We start from the raw sequence: 27,042 nt of genomic DNA on the forward strand, positions 1-27,042 counted from the left end.
TCACAGCTAATAAGTGGTATAGTTGAGTTTTGAATGCAGGTCTGACTCCAAAGTCCATACTCATAACCACTATAAAACCCTGTCTTCCTACCTCATTGTGCACTGCACATCCAAAAATCTTCTAATTTCCTGACACCCAGAGGACACTCTGATCAGGCATCTAAGATTTTTACCTGGTGCCACTGTCTTGAGGGAAAAAGTAGGAAGCAGCAGTTGTAAGACCGGGTTGCATTCTAAGACATAATTCCATCCTTCTGGACAAAGCCTGTGTGCCTCTCACCCAGTCACTACCATACTATATGCAAGTATAGGTTACTGGACTTAACTCTTCTAGAGTCAAATGGGAATGACAGGTTGCCAAAGGAATAAAGTGTTGGCAAATAAGGTAGAGGCTGCAAAGTATTAGGCTGAGATGAAAACAACAAGAACAGTAACAATGTACCTTAGCAAACAGTGTAAGATAATTTAGTCTGAAATCTGAATGATAGAGAGTAGGCTAAAATATCTGAATGCCAGCTATTTTCCCTGTAAGATTAAAATATTGACTGGACTATATAAGTATAAAGTTATACTTTCAAAAATTATGAGTTCCATAACATCCTTTACTTCACCAACCAGTTTAGTTTTACATTGTTTGAAGTCTCACAAAGCTACTGAAAACCAAGAAAAAAGGAAAACCAACTAAGGTTGCAGGTATGATAAAAAACAATCTGCAAATGACTTTACAAAGCTGCCATTTTAAAGACCTGTTTCAAGCATATCATGTATTGAAGAAAAAAAATTTCCATGGAAATTCAACTCAATTTACCAAACATAAACACCAAACATAAGCAAGCCACTGGTATATAAGATGAATGACATGGTTCCTTCTCTTAAGGAGGTGGACAGACATGAATTCAAGATTAACATGACTTCAAAGGGATTGGCAAAGCCAACTAAGCAATGTATTCTGGTTACTGGTGAGTTTGGAGTTATATTGTAATTGCCTACAAACTCAATATTCCTGCCTTTGAAAAGCAATCTTGGGGTCGGTTTTAGCACAACTACAAACTATTAGACTAGGTAATTGTATAGATTAGGGCAGACTGTGTTCAGGAAATAAGGTTGGTATATTTTTTAAACCACCTTGGTATTTTATCTTATTAATATCAAATCAGCAAAAGACAAAGTACACAGACTCGAACACTAAGCTGAATACAAGGCCATCTGTATCTTAAGCATGTTTTCTATCATCCAAAATTACTTATGTTTAGTAAACCATGAAATATTAGTTAATTCTCAATTACCCATGTGTAGATCTCAACAAACTGAAAATCCCAGGTTATTTTCCATTGGTTTTGGACCTCTCTCACCCCCAATTTTTAACTTTTGACATGGGAAATTCAAGACAGTAACCTATGTAAAACATTATTAGGAAGACAAATCTAGTGTAAAGAACACTTTAAAACTAAACATAGATGACATTTGTTTGAGGTTTTGTATCAAATATGCAACAAATCCCTTCCATGGGCTAATCTTGCTATGGTTTCCAAAATTCCATCTGTATACATACTTGATGGCAATGAATGTAGAAGAGCCAATAAACTGGACAAAACCATTGATTCAGCAATATTGTTGACACAGTCTTGGTTAGATGTCACTATATTCACAACCTGAAAATTAATCAACAGGATAGTAAAAGTTTCAGAAATAATTTTGAACCTAAATCAAATTAAGTCACATAGACTGTACAAGTGAGACAAATGTTTGGGGGATGAAACATTTAGTTTTTAGATAAGAGTTTAATTTTAAAAGACTGCCTTTATTAATCTCTTTGGAAATAATATCTTGAGGTTTCTAAGAAGCCTTCAATCCTATACACATACATGCTCCAGAACTAAGGTATATACTACAGTGTTTTCCAATTACAGAGTTTGGGTAGGGGCTGGTGATTAGGAAAATAATGATTCTCACTACTGGGATTTTCTTTTACTTTTAGAGGAAAAAAGCAAATGTCTTCAGTACCCAGCACAACAGATTGGGGTTATTTTTCTATTATAAAGAAATAGGTATGTTTTTCTTTCAGAAAGGATGACCACTCAAATCTTTCAGAGTATACATCTAAACATCATTGGTCAGCATCTCAGTGCAACATATCCTAGATTTAATGACGTTTATATAAAAAGTTACAAGATGCTTGAAGGAATTAAGTAGGAAAACATGTTTTTCAATTTAAATAACTTGGCTTGTTAAGCTTTTTGACCAATTTAAAGTTTTTTATTCTATTAAAAATCTGTTTTAAGCCAAAATGTTATCTAAGAACATGTTACACAAATTATTCATAAATCATCTATATACCTGTTACTGCAGGGTTGCATTTGGTCTTCTTTGCAATAAACTGTGTGTGTTACAAAGAGCAAGATCTCAGAAATAATCCTGGGAAGTGTGGGTTGCCTGGGCAAAGAACTGCTTGTGACTAGGGACTTCTTGCTTCTCTCAGAAGAAAAGGCTACATCGAAACAGCATGCTATGCAACCAGTGGCTTCAATATCCTGAACAAGGGGACTCCAACTTCTCTTGGACTCTTAATAAGACCCATGGGTTCTGGCAGTTGGCTTTTTTAGGCAACTCCTATAACAGCAGCACACCCAGGTGTCTGTCTGTAACCCTCACAGAAAAGGTAGCTTTTGTACTAGATTTGTAAGAAGGGAGTTTTAACTGAGGGGGAGGGACAAGGATCACTCCTCTGGAATGCAAACTCACAGTATGTAGCCAACAGATATGGCCTCAGTATGTCTCCACGGGAACACAGCAATCGGAAACCCTGTATCATCTTGCTGATGTGTGGCTTCTAAGCTTTCCCAGTAAAGCCCATTCCTTAACCCATACCTGACACTGTGCAACACTATTCCAAGCCCTAACGCATAACAGAAAGAGAACCGCTTTGAACGACATTGTGCAATTGTGCAATGTTCACTCTTCAAACTGAGCATGTTAATTCAAATTTCAAAAAATACTGATGTGTCTTAATAGGCAAAATGATGAAACAAAAAAGCCCACTTCAACTTCAGACAATGACTGACCAAGACTCATTACACATGGTAAGTGGTAGGAAAGGTAACACAGTTTAGTACAAAACGTTTTTACCTCTAAAGCCAACTGCTGCACTTGACCAGCTCCATGAACTCGGAGAAGAGAAAATATCAACTTAAAGTGCCCAATGCATTCACTCTCAGAACCTAGAGAATAAGAATAAAATCGTTTATTTCCAAGAGATGTTTGAAATTAACTTCAGAAAACTGATATACACTGTTGTTTACTGTCAATTTTAAGTCTCTGATAACTGGTTCTAAACGTGACATGAAGTAAGTGGAGGACCTCTAAGGAGCAATAACTCTTAAAAGGCAAAATATAAGGTATTAGAGCTTTTTAGGTTTACTTTGTTTTTATTCCCATCCCCACCCCTAACCCTCAGGCTAAGACCTTTATCAAATAAACAATCCAAATATGGCTCAAAAATCTAAAGTGTAAGGTAGTAATTTCACTCTTTACCTCTAGACCTTAGGGTTACCCTCCTCAACCTAATTATATTTTGGGAGACTCTGACATGATTTGGCTTTTAAATAAGACTAGGTTAGAACTCTGCCACTTAACTATAATACAAACAAACTGGTATGAATATACAAAGCACTCCTTCTGAAAATACATAAAATGAAATGGTATTTCCATTCCTACCCACCTCAAATCCTAAACCCATATATTTACTACCGTTTTGTTCAGCATATTCTTCCTCTTCTATATGGTAGTAAAACATACAGTGTAATTTCTTATTTTTTGAGGATTCTTAAGATAACTCAGTAAGACTCCTTCAACTTAAAAGAGTCTGAGAATATTCTATAAATATGTTGCTTTTAAATTCATTTTCAAACCACTTCTTGATAAGGAATAACTGTCAAATACATCAATAACACACAAACCACACTTCTAAATTACAAGAGAGAGTTAATTCTAATAAACTTGATGGATATTATCAGAAGGATTTCTGCACAGGCCTTTCTTCAACTTTTTACAAGTTCCAAATCAATAGTCTGCTCTGCTACAATTTCTTTGTACCTAACATACCACCAGTAATATTCTACACTTTGACGACTCCAAATAAAAGGCAAGTTTTCTTCAGATTTTATAACACTGTCTTTAATAACATTCCAATGTACATCTTGTAAATGCGTAATTTTCCCAATATTTAATTACTGTTATTTTATTTAAATAACTTTTTGGCAATAATCCAAAACTAAGAATTTTAATAGTACTTTAATACATACTAAGAAGAGTAAAAATGTACCTGAAAGGTAATGGTCAATGTTATTTAAAAAGATCAAATAATTTAAATTGAATTTGTATTATTTTAGGTTTATATTCTATATTTATTATCTAAGTTAGAGTTGAGAGAAGCTGTTACATTTTCACTCATCCATCTCCCTGGAGTCAGGCTAGAGTAATGTTGTTTGGAAATGTCCTCTTAAAGATGATTAAGAATAGGAACTCTCACATCTTTATTTCAATTTTTATACACCAAAAACTTCGGGCAATTTTTCAAAAATATCAGTGCCCATATGCACATGGCACTGGTTAGGGACCAGAAAGGAGGCAAAAATTAGATCACTTCTTATTAAACGAATCTAACTCAAGCACTTAAACTTGATATGTTAACGTACGACATCAATGTGAAATTTTATACTATCAAACTATTCTGCCTTTTCAACTCATTTAGACACATGTTCTCATAAAGACATGAATTTTTCTAAACATAGTGCCTTGACCTCTCTCCCCAGCTTTTTATTGTAAAAATATTACAGGGTCAATTCCCTGTAATGTTATATTAATACATTATAACCAAGTATAATTTTCCCTGAGTTTCCCTGATAAAATTGATTATTGGAATTTTTAGTGCTCCTGTATTATATGGGTCTTATTGATCAAAGGTGTAGTCACATACCTGGATTATATTTTATGACATTTCTCAGAGCCTCCAAAGCCATTTCTACTCTTGGTAAGCGATCTCCGTGTTGCTCTGACTCCACTTTTGCAGCATGTGTGATGGCCATGAATGTGTGCAGGTACTGGGCCTGGGAGCCTATATAATCCAAGAGACTTGCAGCAAATGCTTTTGGAACCTAATCAATGCAGACAAGTATTTAAAAAACATGGGTGCCCTAAGAAATAACTCCATAGCAAAAGAAAGAACTTTAAGCTATGAAAGTGAATAAAACATGATTAAATTATACATACATATGAATACACCTATGCATTACAGGGGGGATGTAGAGGGCAGGAAACATTATAAAGTATTTCTCAACTTCCAGAGATCTGATATACTCCCATTAGTATCCTAGTGTAACAATTCTGAGATTAGAATACCTCCTCCCTTTATCAATCGAAGTAACAGATAATATGATATAGAACTTCTAAAATGTGGTTATATTTTTATAATTAAAAATTATATAAAATTTAGAACATAAATTCAAAGGACAATTTTCAAAGGGACGTCACAAGTCACTTAACTCATTCTGCTTAATAGTTATTTACATATATATATTACTCTGTGATAAGTGATATACATTATGGCTTAGTACATTTTTCTTCTAAGAGTAAACTCTAAAACAAAGCCTCACTTCTTTCCTTTTTACAAACAAATCAACCACCAAATCCTCTTTGCCACCTCCTACAAGCCAGGTGCAGCGGCTTGAACCTGTAATCCCAGTTACTTGGGAGGCTGAGACAGGAGGACTGCTTGAGGCCAGGAGTTTGAGACCAGCCTGGGCAAGGTAGTGAGACCCCTGTCTTTAAATAGAAAAAACAAAAAATGGGAGCAAAAACTCCCTATATGATCCCCAAGCACTCAGAAGAAGCTCCTCAGTTGCTTCTGGAAGTGATTAGGAATCATCACAAAAGATGATCTGATGTGACTCCAGTCATCTTCTAAAAAAAATCTTTATTTTCAACCCATATTTTCTCCTAATATTGGCCAGAGGAAGCCTCGTGTCTGGTGGTCTGATATACCTTGTGATGAAATGAGCATGTAACTGGCCTTGTACGTCCATGAAGGACTAGTGAGTTAAAGGCATATAAACATGGCCCAGTGGGATAGCAGTAGGCATAAAATATAAGAAAAAGCTGGGCAAGGAACAACTTCTTATGAATAAACGTCACAAAATTCAATTCTTCAACAATCAAGATGAAGAGGCTCATAAGCTGTCAGTGGTCACCCCATCACAAGCATTTGGTAGTATTTCAGTGTAGAGGCACACCTCAGAGATAGTGTGGGTTCAGTTCCGGATCACCAAAATAAAGCAAATTTTTTGGTTTCCCAGTGCATATAAAAGTTATTTTTATATTATACTGTGGTCTATTAAGCGTACAGTAGTATTATGTCTAAAAAAACGACGTGCATACCTTAACTAAAAAATGCTAACAATCATCTGAGCCTTCAGCAAGTCAATCTTTTTGCTGGTAGGAATGTCACCTTGACGTTGATAGCTGCTGACTAATCAGGGTGGTGGTTGCTGAAGGCTGGGGTGGCTTCCCAAAGTAAAACAATGAAGTCTGCTCTACCAACTGACTCTTCCTTTCATGAAAGATTTCTTTGTAGCATGTGATCTGTTTGACAACATTTTATCCACAGGAGAACTTCTTTCAAAATGGAAGTCAATCTTCCCAAACCCTGCTGCTGCTTTATCAACTCAGTTTATGTAATATATTAAATCTTTTGTCATTTTAACAACGTTCACAGCATCTTCACAAGATTTCATCTCAAGAACCACTTTCTTTGCTTATCCACAAGAAGCAACTCCTTATCTGTTCAAGTTTTATAACGAGATTACAGCAATTGAGTCACATATTCAGGATCTACTTCTAATTCTAGTTCTCTTGCTAGTTCCAGCCCATCTGCAGTGACTTCCTCCACTGGAATCTTGAACTTCTCAAAGTCATCCATGAGAGCCGGAAACAATTTCTTCCAAGCTCCTGTTAATGTTGATATTTTTACCTCCTCCGATGAATCACAAATGCTCTTATGCATCTAGAAAGGTGAATCCTTTCCAGAAGGTTTTCAATTTGCTTTGCCCACATCCATTAGAGGAATCACTATCTATGGCAGCTATAGCTGTTTGAAATGTATGTCTTAAATAACAAGATGTAAAAGTTGAAATTACTCCTTGATCCATGGGCTGCAAAATGGATGTTGTACTAGCAGGCATGAAAACATTCATCTCCTTGTACATCTCCATCAGAGCTCTTGGGTGACCAGGTGCATTGTCAATGAGCAGTAGTATTTTGAAAGCTCTTTTTTTCCTGAGCAGTACGTCTCCAAAGGGGGCTTAAAATATTTGGTAAAACATGCCATAAACAGATGTGTTGTCATACAGGCTTTGTTTTTCCATTGATAGAGCACAGGCAGAGCAGATTTAGCATAATTTTTAAAAAATAATTTCAACTTTTGTTTTAGATTCGGGGGTACATGTACAGGCTTGTTACCTGGAATACTCAAGTTTGGGGTATGACTGTCACCCAGGTACTGAGTACAGTACCCAATAGTTTTTCAACCTTGACCACCCCCTCTTCCCTCCAGTAGTCTCCAGTGTCTATTATAGCCACTTTTATGTCCATAAGTACCCACTATTTAGCCTCTACCTATAAGTGAGAACAGATTTATCATTCTTAAAGTTCCTAGGATTTTCAGAAGGGTAAATGAACACTGGCTTCAACTTAAAAGTCAGCAGCTGCATTAGCCTCTACCAAGACAGTCAACTTGTCCTTCGAAGCTTTGAAGCCAGACATTGCTCCTCTCTAGCTAAATCCTAGATGGCATGCTCTCCCAATAGAAGGCATTAGAAACTTGTTTAGTGTAGTGACCTTCAGTCATCTTAGCTAAGTTTCTGGGTAATTTGCTGCAGCTTCTCCATCAGCACTTGCTGCTTCACCTTGCACTTTTATGTTATGGAGACAGCTTTTTTCCTTAAACCTCGTAAGCCAACTCCCCTAGCTTCAAACTTTTCTTCTGCAGCTTCCTTACCCTCTATCTCAGCCTTCACAGAATTGAAGAGAGTTACGGCCTTGCTCTCAGTTAGCCTTTGTCTTATGGGAATGTTGTGGCTGGTCTGATCTTCTATCCTAATCATTAAAACTTTCCATATATCAGCAATAAGGCTGTTTCAATTTCTTATCATTCATGTATTCATTGGACGAGCACTTTTAATTTCCTTCAAGAACTTTTCCTTTGCATTCACAACTTGGCTGTGTGGCACAAGAGGCACAGCTTTCAGCCTATTTAACCTTCTGACAAGCCTTCCTCATGAAGCTTAATCATTTCTAGCTTTTAATTTAAAGTGAGAGACCTGTGACTCCTCCTTTCACTTGAAAACCTAGAGGCCGCTGTAGGGTTATTAACTGGCCTAATTCCAATATTGTTGACTCAGGGAATAGGGAGGCTGGAGGAGAGGGAGACTGGGGAATGACTGGTTGGTGGAACAATCGGAACACATACATTTATTGATGAAGTTCACTATTGATGAACTTCACGATCTTATGTAAACAATCAGCAAGAGCAACATCACTGATCACAGATCACCGTAATAGATGTGATAATGAAAAAGTGTGAAATATTGAGAGAATTACCAAAATGTGACACAGAGACATGAAGTGAACACATGCTATTGGAAAAATGGTGCCAACAGGCTTGCTTGGCACAGGATTGCCACAAACCTTTGGTTTAAAAAAAAAAAAAAAGCACAGTAAAGAAAGTGTAATAAAATGAAGTGTGCCTCTACAAAGTATGAATAAATAGTAACTTTCAGTAACAAATGATCAAAGGTATCAGGTAAAATTAAAAGCAGAGAGCTTACCTCCAGCTGGAAAGTAGGAACTTCATTATACACCCTAACAAAAATCTCCCCTACAATAAGTTCTTTAGCATGATCACTGTAGACAAATTCTGATCCATAAGTTTTGTCACAATCACCCTTTTTAAAAGATGAAAAAAATAGACTGTTAGATGTAAATCTATCCATGTTCAATCTAATAACTTAACAGATAAATAACTTGAGAGATCTATGCATTTTCTAGAGAAAAAATGTGGTGTGATAACATGTCATAGCACTTAAAATGACTTTGGAGTAGGCATACAATTACATTATAATTTTTTATTCCAAATATTACTATTATTAACTCATTTTAAAATTTCAAAGGATCAGAGGTCAGCTAACAAAGGTCTCAGAGCCAGAGTTTATAAAGCAAGTATGACGCTTTATTCTTCTCAATCAACTCAGCAGACATCAGACCTAGTAAGATGTAGGATGACAGAGCTGAGAAATGAGCATATTTGGACTGGGTTTTAAAAAGTAATACACTAGGCCGGGCACGGTGGCTCATGCCTGTAATCCCAGCACTTAGGGAGGCCGAGGCGGGTGGATCATGAGGTCAAGAGATTGAGACCATCCTGGCCAACATAGTGAAACCCTGTTTCTACTAAAAATACAAAAAGTGGCTGGGAGTGGTGATACACGCCTGTAGTCCCAGCTACTTGGGAGGCTGAGGCAGAAGAATCACTTGAACCCGGGAGGCAGAGGCTGCAGTGGGCCGAGATCACGCCACTGCATTCCAGCCTGGCGACAGAGCGAGACTCTGTCTCAAAAAAAAAGGAATACACTGAACAAAAGTGCTGAAAAATAAAAGAGGAATGGGAGAAAAACAGTTCCAATGAAGATTAAGACTGAAACCAAAAGGAATTTAGATTGGACTAAAATAACATGTAAAAGTATACAATAAATTATAAAATGTTAAACAAAGAGAAGATGTTATTATGTCTATTCTGGTAAAAGATAATGTACAGAAGGCCGGGCGTGGTGACTCACGCCTGTAATCCCAGAACTTTGGGAGGCAGAGGTGGGCAGATCACCTGAGGTCAGGAGTTCGAGACCAGCCTGACCAACATGGAGGAACCCCATCTCTACTAAAAATACAAAATCAGCCAGGCATGGTGGCACATGTCTGTAATCCCAGCTACTCGGGAGGCTGAGGCAGGAGAATCATTTGAACCCAGGAAGTGGAGATAGGCGAAGAGCTGAGATCGCGCCATTGCACTCCAGCCTGAGTCAATAAGAGCAAAATTCCGTCTAAAAAAAAAAAAAAAAAAAAAAAAAGATAATGTACAGACATGTGAGACCTGTTCTCCCTAGCTCTGCAATTCTCAAAAATTTTATCTATAAAGAGTTCTAGGTGATTAACATGGAATGAGCTCAAAAACACTAAATAACTGAGATGTTACAGTAATAGTTACTCTAATTTCCAAAGCCACACACATAATTATCTTCAAAATCATCAAGATTCAACCATCTAGTGTATGGATTATCCAGGTCTTCTCCTTATTGCCCATCCTACTGCCTTTTGTTTTTTTTTTTCACGGCTTAGTAATAGTTTCTCCACTAAAAGGTGGCAGGGTAGAAAAAATGTTCAGTCTTGAGACTGGAAAGCAACTTTCACTTACTAGGGAAAAGAGGCTGAAGTGAAAAACTAAAATAAGGTTTCTGGGTTCAAAAACTGGTTAAAATAGAAGACAGCTATATATAAGCGGTAACAACAATAAAAATTCCGGGGCCGGGCCCGGTGGATCATGCTTGTAATCCCAGCACTTTGGGAGGCCAAGGCGAGCGGATCACAAGGTCAGGAGATCGAGATCACGGTGAATCCCCGTCTCTACTAAAAATACAAAAAATTAGCCGGGCGTGGTGGCGGGCGCCTGTAGTCCCAGCTACTCGGAGAGGCTGAAGCAGGAGAATGGTGTGAACCCGGGAGGCGGAGCTTGCAGTGAGCCGAGATTGCGCCACTGCACTCCAGCCTGGGTGACAGAGCGAGACTCCGTCTCAAAAAACAAAAAAAACAAAAACAAAAACAAACAAAAAAACCAATAAAAATTCCTAATGTATTACTACATACAACACAACGCTGTTCTTAAATGGGCCAAATATCAGGTGGCAGAAAGCCACGCTGACTGACACTAAAGTGAGAAATAGTGGATTTCTGTTCTAATCAATACTGCTGTATTTCCAGAGATTCCATCAGAATAAATTACCCAAGAAATTTATAAAACAATAACATACTTTTTTAATCATGTTTTCTTGTTGAGATTCAAGAAATTCAAGTAATTCTGCTCTTGTAGAATTGTTCCATATCAAATACGGACTTTCTGTGTTGCTGTTAAGCATCTTCAAAATCTAGGAGACAATATTACTGTCTTATAACATTTAGTGAAAAAAATTACTGACATTATCACTTATTAAAAATGTCTATTATAGGCCAAACACTGTAATAGTTGCCTATAGTATAATAGACCTCAATAATAAGTATCTCAATAATTCTAACAAGTTTATTGATATGATCCATTTTACAGCTGAGAAAAACTAAGGCTGCAAATCATTAAATTATTTGTCCCAGATCTTACAACTGGTAACTGGTGAAACTGGGATTTGAAATTGAGTCTGACTTCAACATTCTCAAAATCTGCTGTGCCATGGTGAAATTCAGTATTTTTAAAGTACTTAATAAACACACTGTGACTATAAGCTTGAAAAGAATCACAACATAATACCTTTATGTACATGTATTTGAAAACAAAACCTAAGTCTTTAAGAAGCATACTTGTATGAAGGAAAATAAAATTTATGGGGAGAAAGTCAGATTTTCTTGACCACACCCTGATATTGAAGGCTGTGCAGTCGTTCTGCAGGCATAGATTATGACTGCTTAGACATCTGGTGTGCTTTCCTATTGTTGAGCTCTCCTCAATTTTAAATGTAAACACAGATATTTCACAATTCCTTAAATGTCTGAATAAAAATCTTTTATTTTTACGGAGGTCTACTGCTAACAGGAAAACAGAGGAGTATGACCTCCATCTTATACAAAGACATGCAAGCCTTGTTTTCAAAAGGCTAACTTCTAGTTAAGCATTTTATTAAATCCAGATGGAGCTCATGCCAACATTTAATTTCGAAATGCTATAAAAAATTTTAGTGGGGGTGGCTATAGAAGTTAATCCCAAACTTGTTGGCATTTCTGGAGAGAATGCTTTCAGTCAGCAAAATGTATCACATTAGTGAGCGAAAAGTCCAGGAAAATAACTAACACACAAGAGTGGTCCCTGGTCGTCTAATGTTTTAGGAAAAATAGTAAAAACAAAAACAAAATTTAAAAAAAAAAAAAAAACCAGTGGCATTTAGAGCTCTTGCCTTTCACACATGGGAACTGAAAAGCATGGCAAGCACTGAAAACTGGACTCAATCACATTGGATTAAAAACAAATAACCTGTTTAAAAGTTGTAAAAATACTTTGGAAACCTGAGGATTTTTTCACTTACAAAAGTAACAGTTCATCATTTGCGAAAACAAAAGAAAAACTGCCTATAATTATGCTGTTCAGGAATAATTACAGTTAACATATAGGTACAAATCTATCAATCCATTTATTTTGTTATACCAAAAATAGGATCTAGTGTCTTCATTTATTTTAATGTCTTTCAGTACTTTTTTTTTTTTTTTTTACAATTAAAGGATAATAGTAACCTGTTTAACTGATTTCTATAGTTTATCTAATTCTTTAATGCTATATTCTTAGATTATTTCTCAATAATCCTTGCAAAAGAAGTTAAAGAGGTTGGGAGATCTATCATGTCATACTGATTTCTGTAATGCATCTATGTATGTACATAGATACATATACATGTATATATGTGTATGTATGTATTTACTTTCAGGATTTTAACTCTGTGTCTGAATAAGCTATGGCTTACAATAAATAGCTTGAAATAGACTCTGGGTCTCCTGTCTCCCAGTAGTCTGCCATTGTGAAACACCATTCCAACTTCACTCTTTTGTCCTGTCCCTTTGTGACTCAAGGTTGGTAAGAATTATGATGGGCTCCACAGCTGAGAAACAAAGTTAATTTGCCCTTGCAAAAACTGGACTTGTAGAACTGACATCATTACCATCAATCCATTATAAAGTGAATTTCTTGCTTGAGAGAACAAACATGTGAACGTTCTTAATTTTTAGGTTTTCTAGATCAATATTAATTGTATTACTTTACTGCTTAAAGGATCTTGCACTATTGATTAAAATCCAGGCTACCTGTGAAGCACATACCTCAGTCACACTAGCCACAGCGAGTTTTCTAGCAACATAGGGTGTCAGCATGCCAGCTAAGCTTTTCCTTATGGTTGGATTTTCTGGAGTTGCTTGTTCTTCAGCCAAATACCCTCCAAGGCGACTCAGAGCATGGACACTCAGTTTGGCAAGGCTGTTGGCTACCTCCTGTTATAAAAAAAATTAAGTTGTTAAAGTAGATCTGTTATCTTACATAGGTAATACTATAATTTTACAGAATCACACTATATGGAACATATTTAAGGAGTAAAAAGTCAACCAAACAAAAGGGTACAAGAGTACTTACCATTGAGGTAAACATCAGAAAGTTTATGTGTTGGGGCTTGTTTTTTATTTATAAGGAGGACCATGAGAATCTATGTACTAACTTATACCCAATGCAGTACATCTCACAGACAACTGGAAGAAGCACATTTGGTGGTAATGTGCGGAGCAGGGGATAGGTAGGCAGCTCTGCCTGCTAGAAGCACACATTTACAATATAAGCAATAAATGAGAGCACACAGAAGAGACAGAAAAATATCTATAAAAATCAGACAAGTACTCAAGTGTTTAGGGGAGCTAGCCTCAACTGCCTGATGGTAACATTATATTGTCCTGTGTTACATAACCATAATTTTGCAATCATAAAGTTGACTCTGAGTAATTAAGTATTAAATTATGTCCAGTATATGCTATTGCAAATTCCCTTGCCTTGAATCCTTTAAGCATAAGCAATTACAACTAAAATTTTGGGTCTTAAAAAGCAAAAAACCTAATTTTCCTGAAAAACAATTTATCTCTGGGGACTCTGGATAGCAGCTTTGCTTTGCATTAGTTTAACACCAACCTATGGTTTGCGTTCAAATTCAATATTAAAGCAATGTTAAAGTTACCTGCTGGTTTGTTTCTTCACTTTTCTGAATGCCACTCTCTTCTAGTGTGTAGTCATAATTAAACAGAAAACCAAGGAGATACCACAAAATTCCAGCCTGAAATAGGTGTGTTTGTAGCCAGAAATCCACAGCAAAAGAACTGACGCATTCTACCCCAAGAGCAGCTACGCGGGGAATACTCTGAGAGAATAAGAATGAGAGAATTAGTTGTTACAGAGTTTAAAATTAAAAAAAAAAAGCTCCCAAGAGGAACTGGTTAGGCATGTATGTCAAGCCAACCACGTTATTTTGTAAAATGTTTACCTCTTCTTCCATTTTCAATTCCAATTTAAATCTGAATCCTATATGCTTGAAAGCCTAGAATTAAAAGTGACCCCATGACGAGATACCAGAATTACTACCTTTAAGGCTAGTGTCAGAAGACTTGGGAATAGCTTCCTGTTTCACTTCTTGTATTTTTAGTTTTTAAAAATAGTGACATGGCATCAATAGGAACTTACATGCTAGTGATCTTAAATATAACAATATATTTTGTGCAGTTGTTAAAGATTTATTTATGTCAGTTTCTATTCTGTAAGCAAATACTTCTAAGGACATCAAGTAGATATAGTAGAGAAGATATTTTCATCAATTCCCTCACTTCTTGATACTTTAGTACCTGATCAGCCTCTCGATCCTGTTTTATTCAAGACAATTCTCACTCTGCCCAGTTATCTAAGACATCTCTCTCTCCCTCCCAGTCATCTATCACATCTACCCACAGTCAACCTTCCTCAGCAGGTCTGGATTGGGAGAAAATAGTAAGTTCTCAGATCTCTAAAGCCTTTCCCACCAAGCAGTGCCTGAACTCCCTAGTTTTCAGGTTTTACATGGCCCTGTTTTTTTTTTTTTTTTTTTTTTTTTGAGACAGAGTCTCACTCTCTTGCCCAGGTTGGAGTGTAGTGGCACAGGCTGCCTCTGAAGCACATACCTCAGTCACACTAGCCACAGCAAGTTTTCACACTAGCCACAGCAACATAGGGTGTCAGCATGCCAGCTAAACGTTTCCTTATGGTTGAATTTTCTGGAGTTGCTTGTTCTTCAGCCAAACACTCAGCCTCCCGAATACCTGGGATTACAGGCGCATGCCATCATACCCAGCTAATTTTTGTATTTTTTTGTAGACAGGGTTTTGTAGTGTTGGCCAGGCTGGTCTCGAACTCCTGACCTCAAGTGATCTGCCAACCTCGGCCTGCCAAAATGCTAGGATTACAGACGTGAGCCACCACACCGGGCTGGCCTTTTGCTTTTAATAGACTTATTTATTGCAGGCTTCTCTTTTCTCCCTGCCACTCATTCTAATGTTCAGATGGAACCCACTTCCCTTTAGATGTATCACTTTAGTCTTATTCTTTGTAGGCCAGCCTAGAAGCAAAGCCTTCATTTACAGCAAGGCTTCTGTGAAAAATACTTTTAGAAATCCAAATAATTTTACTTACAAATAACTTTGGGAAAACAATGTGCTTATAAATTAGGAACTGGCTAGTTGACAAAAAGACACTTTGCCGTCTGTATCTAGAAAGCATTAAAGATTAACTCTACCTTGCCAAAGTATAGTACCCGACAGAGATCCTTGATGATGCCAGGCATTTCCGTGATCTTCTCTCGGCATTCCTCAAACTGAGCAGCCACACTATAGCATTTACTTATGTATCCACACACCTGCAGACAACACAACAAAGCAAAAAAACCAGTAGAGTCACACAGGCATTCCTTATTTAACACATTAGAAATCAAACCAGCAGAGACTTGTGAATAATGCTTAATGGTATATACAATGCTCCAAAATTAAACAGAACGTCCTTACTAGATCACTAGTCTTTCTCATTAAGATTTCCTATAAATGCTGGGGTAGTTGGCAAACCACAGCTACTACAACCCATGGACCAAACTGACCATGGTCTTTGTACTGCCAAAGAGCTAAGAATGGTTTTTAGATTTTTCAAGGGCTGTAAAAAAGTCACAAAAGAAAATGTAACAGAGACTGTATGAAGCCTGAAAGTCTCATATATTTACTCCCTGGACCTTTATTTTAAAAGTTTGCTGGCCTCTGGATTAAGGTATTTTTGTATAGTTTATTAACATAGCAGAATATCACAATTCTATTTACACAACGGACTTCAAAATAGAGGATGGAACTCAACAGTCAGTACTCGTTTTATATTCTGAATTTTGCTGGCATAAGCAAAAGGCCAACTAGAAAGACACACTCTACAAAGCTCTTAATGAACTCCTGATGAATTTCCTATCTTATAACCTTAAATGTTAAGCCAATTAAAATACTAGAGATAGGAGAGTGAGGGATGGAAGATATGTGAAACAAGAATGGCATTAAGCTGGGTAATGGAAACATACGGGTTCAATAAACTATTCTCTAAGAAAGAAAACGTAAGCCAACAGATCACAAGTGCTTTAGTGCAGTGTTTCTTAAAGTGTGATACACAGACCAGCAGCATCAATGACACTTGGAAACTTGTTATAAAAACATACTCTCAGGCCACCACCCCAGACCCACTGAATCAGACTTGGGGTGGGGTGGAGCTCAGCAACCTACAGTTTAATGAGCCCTCCAGTTGATTCTCAGATATGTTAAAGTCTGAACCATTGATCTAGTGCAATTTTCTTGGAACCACAGGTTTTAGCCTCACCTGTACTGACATGTCAGTTGGTTTACTAGAACGAGTCAAGACAGCCACACAGCGACTAAATGCCTCTTGTAACACCTGCAGGGGAAGAAGTCAGCTATTAACTCTCCATTTTGACTTCAAGTCTGAAAGGCCTTTTCTAGCAGTAATAAAATATAAATAACCCTTTAATGTTAAATATTTGATACAAAAATGTTTGATCAACATTTGTTAAATAAATAGTAAACAAAGGACTCCTAGAAGTTTCTTTTTAAGCATTTCTAATAAGCTACTTTGTAAACAATATTACCATTATCAGTTTTGAACTCAATACTTCCCAACTCACATTATGAAATAAAGCTCCATTTCTACCTTTAATTTGGTATGAGAATATGGAAAATATTGTGTTATCTGCTGAAATAAAGAATCTGCATTTGTACTTGCTAAATTCTTCACTGCCAAGAGTCGTATAATGTGTGTAAACTGGCTTAAAAAGCACAAAGGTCACTCCGTATTACCTCTAGTCCATTCTCTCTTCTGAGCTCTTCAGCATTGAGGGCTGAACAGTTGACAGTATGGAAAGCTAGCTCTGTAGCCGCAGGCAACAATGGTGATTCTTTTGAGAAAAGGAGGTCATCTGAAGTTTCCATTGTTATAGTCCGAATAAGCATGGGGTATCCTGCATATTTATAAGGCTGTAAATCTGAAATAACCAATGGTTAGTGTTAGAAAAACAAAACAAAATTGATTATGTTGTGGTTTCAATTTTGATACCATGTTCAATTGTGGGGAAAAGAAAGAGGGATCAGCCTGTTACTGTGTCTATATAGAAGGAAGTAGACATAAGAGACTCCATTTAGTTCTGTATTTGAGATGCTGTTAATCTGTGACCCTACCCCCAAACTTGTCCTTGCAAGAGACATGTGCTGTGGTGACTTAAGGTTAAAAGGGTTTTGGGCGGTGCAGAATGTGCTTTGTTTACTGAGTAAGGAGAAAACCGCCTTTAGGAATAAGGTGGGGCTTGCTGGAGCAATACTGCTGAAAGGTTTATGGAGATGTTCGCGTATACATCTCAAAGCACAGCACCTGTGATGGTAAAGATAATTATGAATAAATACTAAGGGAACTCAGAGGCCGGTGCCGGTGTGGGTCCTCTGTAAGAACAGCATCGGTCCCCTGGGCCCCGCTTTTCCTTCTCTACATTTTGTCTCTGTGTCTTATTCCTTTTCTCAAGTCTTTCGTCCCACCTAACGAGAAGCACCCACAGGTGTGGAGGGGCAGGCCACCCCTACATTCAATTATGTTGCCTTAAAAAAATAAAAATGGGGCCAGGCATGGTGGCTCATGCCTGTAATCCCACACTTTGGGAGGCCGAGGTGGGTGGATCACGAGGTCAGGAGATTGAGACCATCCTGGCTAACACAGTGAAACTCTTTCTCTACTAAAAATGCAAAAAAGTTAGCCGGGTGTGGTGGCGGGCACCTGTAGTCCCAGCTACTTGGCAGGCTGAGGCAGGAGAAAGGCGTGAACCCAGGAGGCAGAGCTTGGCAGTGAGTGGAGATCGCACCACTGCACTCTAGCCTGGGTGATAGGGCGAGCCTCCGTCTCAAAAAATAAATAAATAAATAAAATAAATAATAAAAATAAAAAAAGATAAAATATTTTATCTTAACATCTTAAATGCCTCCTAATTCCCGTTGATAAAAAAGAAATTAAACCTACTATAAAATCCCTTGGAACCTTCCTTTCTAGTAAACTTGATTTTTCTAAAATGTTTCCACTAGAAAAATAACATTTTCTGGTAAATTAACTGCACTTGGTGTATAGTTTTGATCCTTTGCAGAATACCTACTTTCTATGCTGATCTTTGTAACTTTTCACCTCATCATAGACTGCAAGGTACAGCAAATGCACCAGAAATTCTATTAATATCAATTATATGCACATCTTTATAAAGAAAAAAGACTGAGGAGACATTTACATGACAGTGAATATTTAAGTTTTCTGGATAACAAGTGCCCTTTTCTATTTTACCAGTTATCTTAAAGTTTTACCAGTATTTTCTTAAATTTGAAAATATTGAATACAATTTCTTACTAGAAGTACAAAACAGAAAGTTAACTTTTAAACTACATTTAGTTAATTCCATGTTTTAATAACCAAATTTAAAAGTGAAAGCTAGTAAACCTACATGCCTAATTACTCTGTTCTTTCCATCTTCTTTTTTCAATCTAACCTATTAGGCAAAGAGATGCAAATTAATTGGCTGTGACTTTAAAAGTATCTCCGTAATTCCAATTGAAATCAGCATAAATCTTTTTGACTTTTGAGGCTGACCAATAATCTGCCTTAAAACTCATTTCTAAACTGGCTTTTAAAAAAAGGTCCCCTGGAACAGGTCCTAATTTTCCTTTAAAAAAAGTGACACATACATGGTAAGAAAGAACAGTGAATAACTAAGTCCTGTCAGATCAGGACCTCCACCTCAGAGCTTCTTGGGTATACCCCCCTTGGGAAAAGTTAAAGATGACCTTGATAACAGAGAAACCAGGATGGGCCATAACTGTATCTTGTGGCTAATAATTTAGTTATCAGCATTAAAAGACAACCAAGGGTTTTGAAAAAGGTTTCCAAATTCATTCTGATTAGTAAATGCCATATAACTAAAATGTATTATAAACGTCTTCTGTTAAACTCATGTAAATCAACTAATCACTGCGCTCTTTAATAATCCAACTGCTAGATCCTCAGGCTGTCCCCTCCAATACTTAAACTGCAACCCCATCTCTTGTCTTTAGTTACCCAACACTCTCCATGCTTATCTCAAATCCCGAAAGTCCTCTTCCTTCTCTCCCAACATACCATAGCAAATGGCTCTCCCACTTTGTGCTGTAAGTCAAGTGCAGTTCCCAAGCCAATGGGCATCTGCCATATTAAACCTAACCCCTCATCCCCAACAAAGGGGGACGTTTTGAACATACTCCTGGCTTTCTGACTGCTACTGTTAGAGCTACTGCAAATGGCCCCACAAACACTGGATAATCCTGTAATCTGAAATTATACCTATTTCATCTATACCAGTGTTCTTCAAACTGTCCGACAGGACTAGAGGGTCCTGAGAGCTACATTAGGAAATAGAACGTATGAGAAGTATATCATCATTTGAAAAGTTTCTACTGCTTTTAAAAAATCTGAATGCTCTTGGTGTTTTTAACCTTCAGAGGCTTTTAAAGTTATAATAGGCTTTCATATGCCATTTAAGAAAACATGAAATATCTTTAAATTCCAGATTCCATTCTATGTCTCATTTAACACGTTTGTTGCTAAATGGCTAAACACAAAAACTAACCAAGTAACTCCACAGAGCGAAGATGTCAGAAATGCAAAATACTGAAAAACATAGGTATGAAGGGAAAAATATAAAACAAATATTTGGGCCTTTCTTTAGAAAACTACATTTTCCTTTATTTAAAACATAATTCCAAGAGTCTTTTGCAACAATAATTCTAAATCTATTAAATATACTGTAGAAACAGGTAATATGGTATAGGGTTAGCTGTGATAAGGTTAGCTGGATGATAAATTAAAACCTGAGAACAGACGTCTTACCTTCTTTATGACGGTTGAAGAGGATGCTCTGTGTTTTCAGAATTAAAATTATATTCTCTGGATCTGGTCCATCCACTATTTTTGCTGATTTGGTACATAAAAATTCATATGCTTTATTTACTTTTTCAAACATGTCCTGTATGTAACAGAAGATAATTTAATGTTAATTTGGAATGTCGCAAAATTCAACTTAAACAACACATATGGTTTGCATTTTATCAATAACTTTAGCTATTATTTTATTATTTATATTAAGGAATTCATTCCAACTGTAATCTAGCTGGTATACTGTTAAGGTGAAATTTTTTTTCAAATAGTTGTCTAATGATCTCAATACCATTTACTAAAAAATTCTTCAAATAAGAATATTAAATGTATCCTTAAATACATCACGTTAAACTCATACATACTAGAGGGTTTGCGTCTATATAACAAAAATTATGAGCTACTGTTTATTAAGCACTGTGCTAAATGCCATAATCTCATTTAATCCTCAAACAGCCATGTAAAGTGTGTACCATTATCATCATTTTTTACATGAGGATGCTACAACTTAAGAGATAGTAACTTGGTTAAGGACACAAAATCAATTGGTGGCAGAGCTAAGAAGTACTCCTAACTCCATGCTCTTAAACTGTTACACTGTATGTTCGGTTGATCTATATGTAGATTCTTGTGTCAGTATCATATTGTTTTACTATTGTAGCTTTATGAAGTGTTTTAATATCTGATAAGTCTAGCAATTTAAAAGATTTCAAAATTTCTTCCTTCTTATTTTTTCTCCTAGATGAATTTGAATTAATATCAGGTTCTCAAAAAAAACCCTAGGGTTTTTATTAAAAATACCTTAAACATATAAAAGTCAGATCTTTTCAATGTCACGTCTTCTCATTCAGGAACACTGTCTCTGTTCTGTTTCCAGTGAAAACAGAAATCAGTGGAAATTATTCCAAGTTTCTAGCAACAGACTATAAGTCCTGGTTTTGGTGGTTCTTACGTGATTTCATCTTTTATGAAACATTATTGGAGGAGGCGGCATCAGGGAATGATGATTTAAAATCTGAACCAAATTTTCTGTTTCTTCAGTTACAGTGATATGATATTGGATGTCATTGGAAAAAATTACATAAATTGCCCAAAGCAATCTGAATAGCAATGGTATCACCTACAACCTACAAATGAATTAAGCTCCCCTGAATTCCTTATTTTCAATTATTCTTATGATTGCCCATTAGAGTTAATTCTCAGACATGGATAAGGAGACACGATAAAACCTGTAAGTTACTAGTCATAAAGGCCACTCGTCTGGTAAACTGAAGGAGCATCATCCATGCAGAAACTATGGGCATGTGGCTACAAGTTTATTAAACATACACTGAGTATATATTACGAGGCAGATACTGGCACAGAAGGTAATATACTTTTCTCCTACTACATAATAAAAGAGCAAGAGGAAGCCCAATGCCTGAATTCCAACAGCAGTACATACCCTCCCTTCTGGATTCTTATCAGGGTGGTACTTTTGTGCAAGTCTGAAGTAAGCTTTCCTAATCTTGCTCTCATCATGCCTGTTAAACAAGAAAATTGTTTTATGAGTATAGTAAGGCACAAGAAAAAATAATTTACAAAACCATCTAAGATGATATTTTAAGAATCTTACTAACATCAAGAATTGTATATGATTATATATTAGGCTTCAAATTAAACCCAGGAAGAATTAAGTTTTTTTTTTTTTTTTTTTAAACATGTTACCTTTACGGGTGAAAGTTAAAATCTAAAAGTTCCCTACGCATTCACTTTAAATTATAAAATTATATTTGAGTTGGAAGAACTACAAAATATATTTTTAAAAATCCACTAACTTGTCAAAATGTCCAAAATGCCAATTTTAAATTCTATAATTCTAAGTTATTATATCAGTCTTGCCAAAATATACAGTTTTAATCTATACTTAAGTTTTCAAACCATTTTTCTGTAACATAGTCCACTATGAAACTTCACTGATAAACAAGATAAATCTGCTTTCATAATCTGTCATTTGGTGTCCTAGGCATATTGCTATCAAATCTCTTCCACATGCATAACACAAATTACAAAAGGAGGGGGAAAAATGAATATGTGAATGGCTACCATGTGTCAGATATGGTGCCAGATACTCTGCATACATTTTTCCAATTAATAGAGAAATGAATGTACCAGCAAGAAGAGGAGGATACAATTTGGCTAATAAGTTCGCAATAAATGAAAGTCACACAGATATAGTTCCATATGGTTATTCCCAAGGTGTATATATCAAAGTATAGGCAAAAGATTTTAAAATGATTGATTTAAATATAACTTAGTCTTTGATACTGATACTTTACGGTGGGACAGACATTTGCTATTGTACTGAAAACAACTCACGGTCCCTGTCCTTGAGGCAGATTAAGCACTTCATAGGCATCATCTATTGACATCATAGGTGGCTTCTTTTCTACTTCTTTCTTCCAGGCATCAAGGGTATCTTTTAGAAGCTTAACCTTAAAGACAAAAGATTAAAATTTATATCAAAGTAAAACTATTTCAGAGTATAATTTTTAAGTTATAGAATTATTGTGCTGTATTTATTTAAACGGATACTTTTAGCTGTCCAATTAACAGCTTTCTGAAATACAAATAACCAAAATCACCTGAGCACTGCTGTATAGTTGGGCAGAGCAAGGCATTTGTTACAAGGCAATATTCCTCTATTTAAAAAAATTTTTTAAATCCTCTGCCAATTTGTGTTATATATTAAGCTTCAAATTAAACCCAGGAAGAATTAAGATTTATTTAATTTTTTTACATGTTATCTTTACACGTGACAGATAAAACCTACAAGTTTTAATTTTTAAAGTGTCCAGAAATCATGAAAGATGTCAAAATTAGATGATACACTGTAGTAAGAAAGCAAGCAGTATATTGTGGTGTGCTTCTCCAGGTGATATAATTATGGGTATGCTAGCATTCAAACAAATGTAAAGGATAGAGAACACAAGGGAATCTGGTTAGCAAATGGGAAAAAAAGCTCTATTTATTGCCTGCCTATGTGCCAAGGAGCTAGGTACTTTACAGACTATCAAATTTAATTCTTGTCTAAAATTCATCAATAAATAAAAACACTGAGATTCTAAGAGCTAGCTGCATGCTTCCCGGTTTAGTGGTAGAGCTGGATTAAAACCTAGGTCGGACTAAAAAGCCTGTATCTAGTATCTCATGTTGAATCCTGAGTAAGTACCAGAGTCTACCTGCCTTTTTTTGGTCACTGCATTGTAAAGAGGCAGTGACTTGCAGTACAAATGACAATTATTCTGAAATCTTTTAGATGGTAATAATAGTATAAGTTCCACCACAGTAACAGAACAACATGGGCACAGGTGCCCACAGACAAACAAAGACTCAGGTGAGGGGGGTCCCAAGGGCACTCTGGACAGGCCAACAGCGTATACGGTTTTACAACTGAGCAGGTCGCACTCATTGCCTCTTAGGCATGTCAGGAATTATGCTTACGTGAATTCTTAATAATCTTCACAAACACCACCAGATGGCTGCTATTAGTACCAATATTTTAGAGATGAGAACTGAAGTTTAGACAAATTGAGCAATGTACTGAATATTAAATAGAGTTGTTAAATATTAATGGCCCAGCTGAAACTCAATCCCAGACTGGCTAACTCCAACATCTGTGAGCTTAATTAACCTGCTATAAAGACAAACTTCCACCAAGCTATTATAGTATATAATACTATATACATATAATTATGTTATCTGCATGAAGTTTGTTTTGTCTTTGCCACAAAAGATCAAGATTGCAATATTCTTAATACTCCCTTAAAAAATTATCTTTCAGTGTGAGATCTACCCAAATATAATGAACTATACTCAGAGTTGCACAGTGCGTAGTGCTTAAGAAGGAATACTTAAGAAAGCTATTATCTGTCTTACTGCAGGAGAACAAAATACCCAGAAGTGTTTAGAGGCTATTTTTATGGCTTAAGGCGGCACAAATTAAACTGCTGACTTACCGGGTCTTTAATTGGCCAATCTGGAAACCGGAGTGTATCACACAGTTGTTTGAGGTAATAAATATTACAAAATAGTTCATTTTCTAGTTGTGGATAGTTGATTACAGGAATGGGACAATACTGATAAAGTGCTCTTGTGTTACTCTGAAGACGAGGTGTGAAATCAGCGAGATGGGCAGCAATCTTCTCTATCATGAGGCGCCTACAATCATAAAAACCTCCATTCAAGCTTTATGAAGGTATTATTTTAGAGAAGGTTGAGATACGTAATCATGCAAGACAGTTACATGAATCATCTATAGAATAACTCAATTATTATCCTAAAATGAGAGCTTTTAAATATGGTACTTTGGGCATTTTATTGTATAAACATGGAAAAAAAAACTTATCTATGATACTTATCTGTAAAGAAGATCATAGAGAAAAGGGCTGATACTCCCAGTCCTTCCTATTAAAAAATCAGCCATTAGAAGGGCAAACGGTATAGCATCTGAATGCATGAGGGTGTAGCTAGGAAACTCAAACTTGCTATTATCCAAAGAAGCTCACTAGATGGTATTTATTTCAATTAACTTACTGTAGTCTAGGATCTGGCCTCAGCTAAGCAGAAACTTATCAGCACATAGAGCAATCTGTCTTTTAGATGGGGCCTTATATTAGCCAATCTCAGGAGAAAAGTATTACACAGAAGAACTGTGTTGCTAATTTATTAATATTCTTATATATTTTTTCCCAAGGAAAAATATGACTGCCATACAGAATGTATTCAAATTGGTGGCTAACACATGCCAAGCCCATAGATCAAGAAGTCAAACGATAACAAGGAGGTGGCATCGAGTGTGTGCAGTCTGACGAGGATCAGTAATTGACATAGAAGATCTAATGCTATCTAGCTAAGGGAATTGAGGGGTTCTCCAAAAAGAGACAGCCTTGACACTGGAACTATGAAGTGTCAAGTCTTTTCTGAACAGAAACTGGCTGGGCATTGTTATCTGCTTCTGAGCCTTTCCTTTTTCTGTGTTTCCACAGGTTTCTCCTATGGCATTCCCCACCCCCCAACAAAGACATACCTTAGGAATGCTAACCTCCAGATTAAGGACAAAAGGTGTTGGTAAGGGAATCCACATTCTAGAATAATTTTGGGTATCTCTGTTCTGATCCATTGATCCAAATTATGTGGGAATAGTTTTTAATTAGTGGGAGTATAGTCCTACTTCCAAATACCCAGAGGTATGTCTTGATTTTATCCCAATTCCCTACATATATATTATCAGTTCATTACCTAAAACCTTACGAGTTCTATAAACTGATCTAAGTAGTACCAGTGGTTGGTAGGCCCTACCATGATATAAAGCTCTATTAAGGTAATATCAATTTTGTCAAATCTTATTAGAATAGAGAAAACCTTAAGGCCTTATCAAAATCCATCATTTGATTTGGCATCAATGATTACTGTCATTTTAGATTATAAACCTAGTGAAAACATTTCTTTTAACAGAAGTCAAAGCAGATGGTGAGCAGCAAAGACTTAATTATAAAACACAAATCAATCAATCAACTGGTTATTTACCTCATTTCACTGCTCCAGATTGCTTCTGGAGTATCAAATTCTCCTAGAAAAATCTCAGAAAACTTTTCAGGTTCATAATTTTCTAAGTAACAAACCATTGCTTCAGGTAGAATGTGCCCAAGTATACTTCTCTGAAAAATATCTTGTCCTTTTGTCTTCAAAACAAAACAAAACAAAAGGTAGTCAAAAACACTAAAGTTAACTTTCAATTTTCTAATAAATGATTTATGGTTAGAGAACCCTTTAAGAACACAATTGGAACAAATTGCTTTTATGCTTTGGGAATGTAGATGGAAACATAGCAAAATGTGAAGTGGAGGGTATCTGGTTACAAACTGGCTTGGCATGAGCTCTAAGGCAGAACCAACAGCCTCTGGCCCTGCAACAGTCTTAGCTTTAAGTGTCACAAGCTGCCAATATTATTTAGGACGACTGGCCTTTGACCATGTGTAACAGTAATGGATAACAGAAGGAATATCCCAAGAAGATTTACATCAATTATCCTGCATTATATTGTTGGCTGTAGGTCCCACCTGTACTTGCTTCTGTTTTCAAAAATAAGTTCAGAAGATCATTAAGAGCCTGTCTTCATGAAATGTAGCTAGGATTTAGATGGAGAATTTCTAGTTAAAGTAATTATAATTAACTGCTTTGCGAAGTCCATATCCTCTGGCAGGCCAAATGGAGTCAGGATAATGATCATACTAAATTTTAAACTCATTTCTTTACTCAATGGAAATAAAATCCCAAAGGCTAGCTAGGATTTATACAAATAAATGCTTTTCTTATTTCCTTCTAGGCAAATTTAAGACATTTTACTTCTCTAGGATAAAACAAAGAGACAAGGGAAAAAACCCAAACATGGTTTTATCATGTGGTGCAAAGACAAATTAGAAGATGAATATTTTCAGGCTTTCTAATAAGAGTAACAAATTCACTATCTGTTAAACTTTTGGGTAAAGAATTGCTAGTTGTGGCCTGGCGCGGTGGCTCATGCCTGTAATCCCAGCACTTTGGGAGGCAGAGGCAGGCGGATCACGAGGTCAGGAGATCGAGACCATCCTGGCTAACACAGTGAAACCCCGTCT

At 36.3% G+C, this 27,042-nt stretch overlaps 1 protein-coding gene across 3 annotated transcripts in view; it reads right to left on the reverse strand.

Annotated features, from left to right (window-relative positions):
- The window catches only part of DNAJC13 (DnaJ heat shock protein family (Hsp40) member C13), a 119,418-nt gene that overhangs the window by 21,952 nt on the left and 70,424 nt on the right, over positions 1–27,042 (reverse strand). For all 3 annotated transcript variants that reach the window (XR_004031282.1, XM_003265225.2, XM_030816826.1), the window contains 15 exons: positions 25,955–26,109; positions 24,385–24,586; positions 22,745–22,860; positions 21,831–21,909; positions 20,342–20,477; positions 17,251–17,435; positions 16,757–16,831; positions 15,651–15,770; positions 14,070–14,249; positions 13,174–13,341; positions 11,133–11,246; positions 8,880–8,996; positions 4,976–5,153; positions 3,127–3,218; positions 1,553–1,652 (listed from right to left, as the gene is read on the reverse strand). Coding sequence is in view for 2 of the 3 variants with exons in the window: in XM_003265225.2 (XP_003265273.1) it covers positions 1,553–1,652; positions 3,127–3,218; positions 4,976–5,153; positions 8,880–8,996; positions 11,133–11,246; positions 13,174–13,341; positions 14,070–14,249; positions 15,651–15,770; positions 16,757–16,831; positions 17,251–17,435; positions 20,342–20,477; positions 21,831–21,909; positions 22,745–22,860; positions 24,385–24,586; positions 25,955–26,109 (2,017 nt within the window). In the remaining variant the exon portion in view is untranslated. The remainder of the gene's footprint in view (positions 1–1,552; positions 1,653–3,126; positions 3,219–4,975; positions 5,154–8,879; positions 8,997–11,132; positions 11,247–13,173; positions 13,342–14,069; positions 14,250–15,650; positions 15,771–16,756; positions 16,832–17,250; positions 17,436–20,341; positions 20,478–21,830; positions 21,910–22,744; positions 22,861–24,384; positions 24,587–25,954; positions 26,110–27,042) is intronic.

This window comes from Nomascus leucogenys, chromosome 8, assembly GCF_006542625.1.
Source record: "Nomascus leucogenys isolate Asia chromosome 8, Asia_NLE_v1, whole genome shotgun sequence".
In the NCBI taxonomy this organism is placed as follows: domain Eukaryota; kingdom Metazoa; phylum Chordata; class Mammalia; order Primates; family Hylobatidae; genus Nomascus; species Nomascus leucogenys.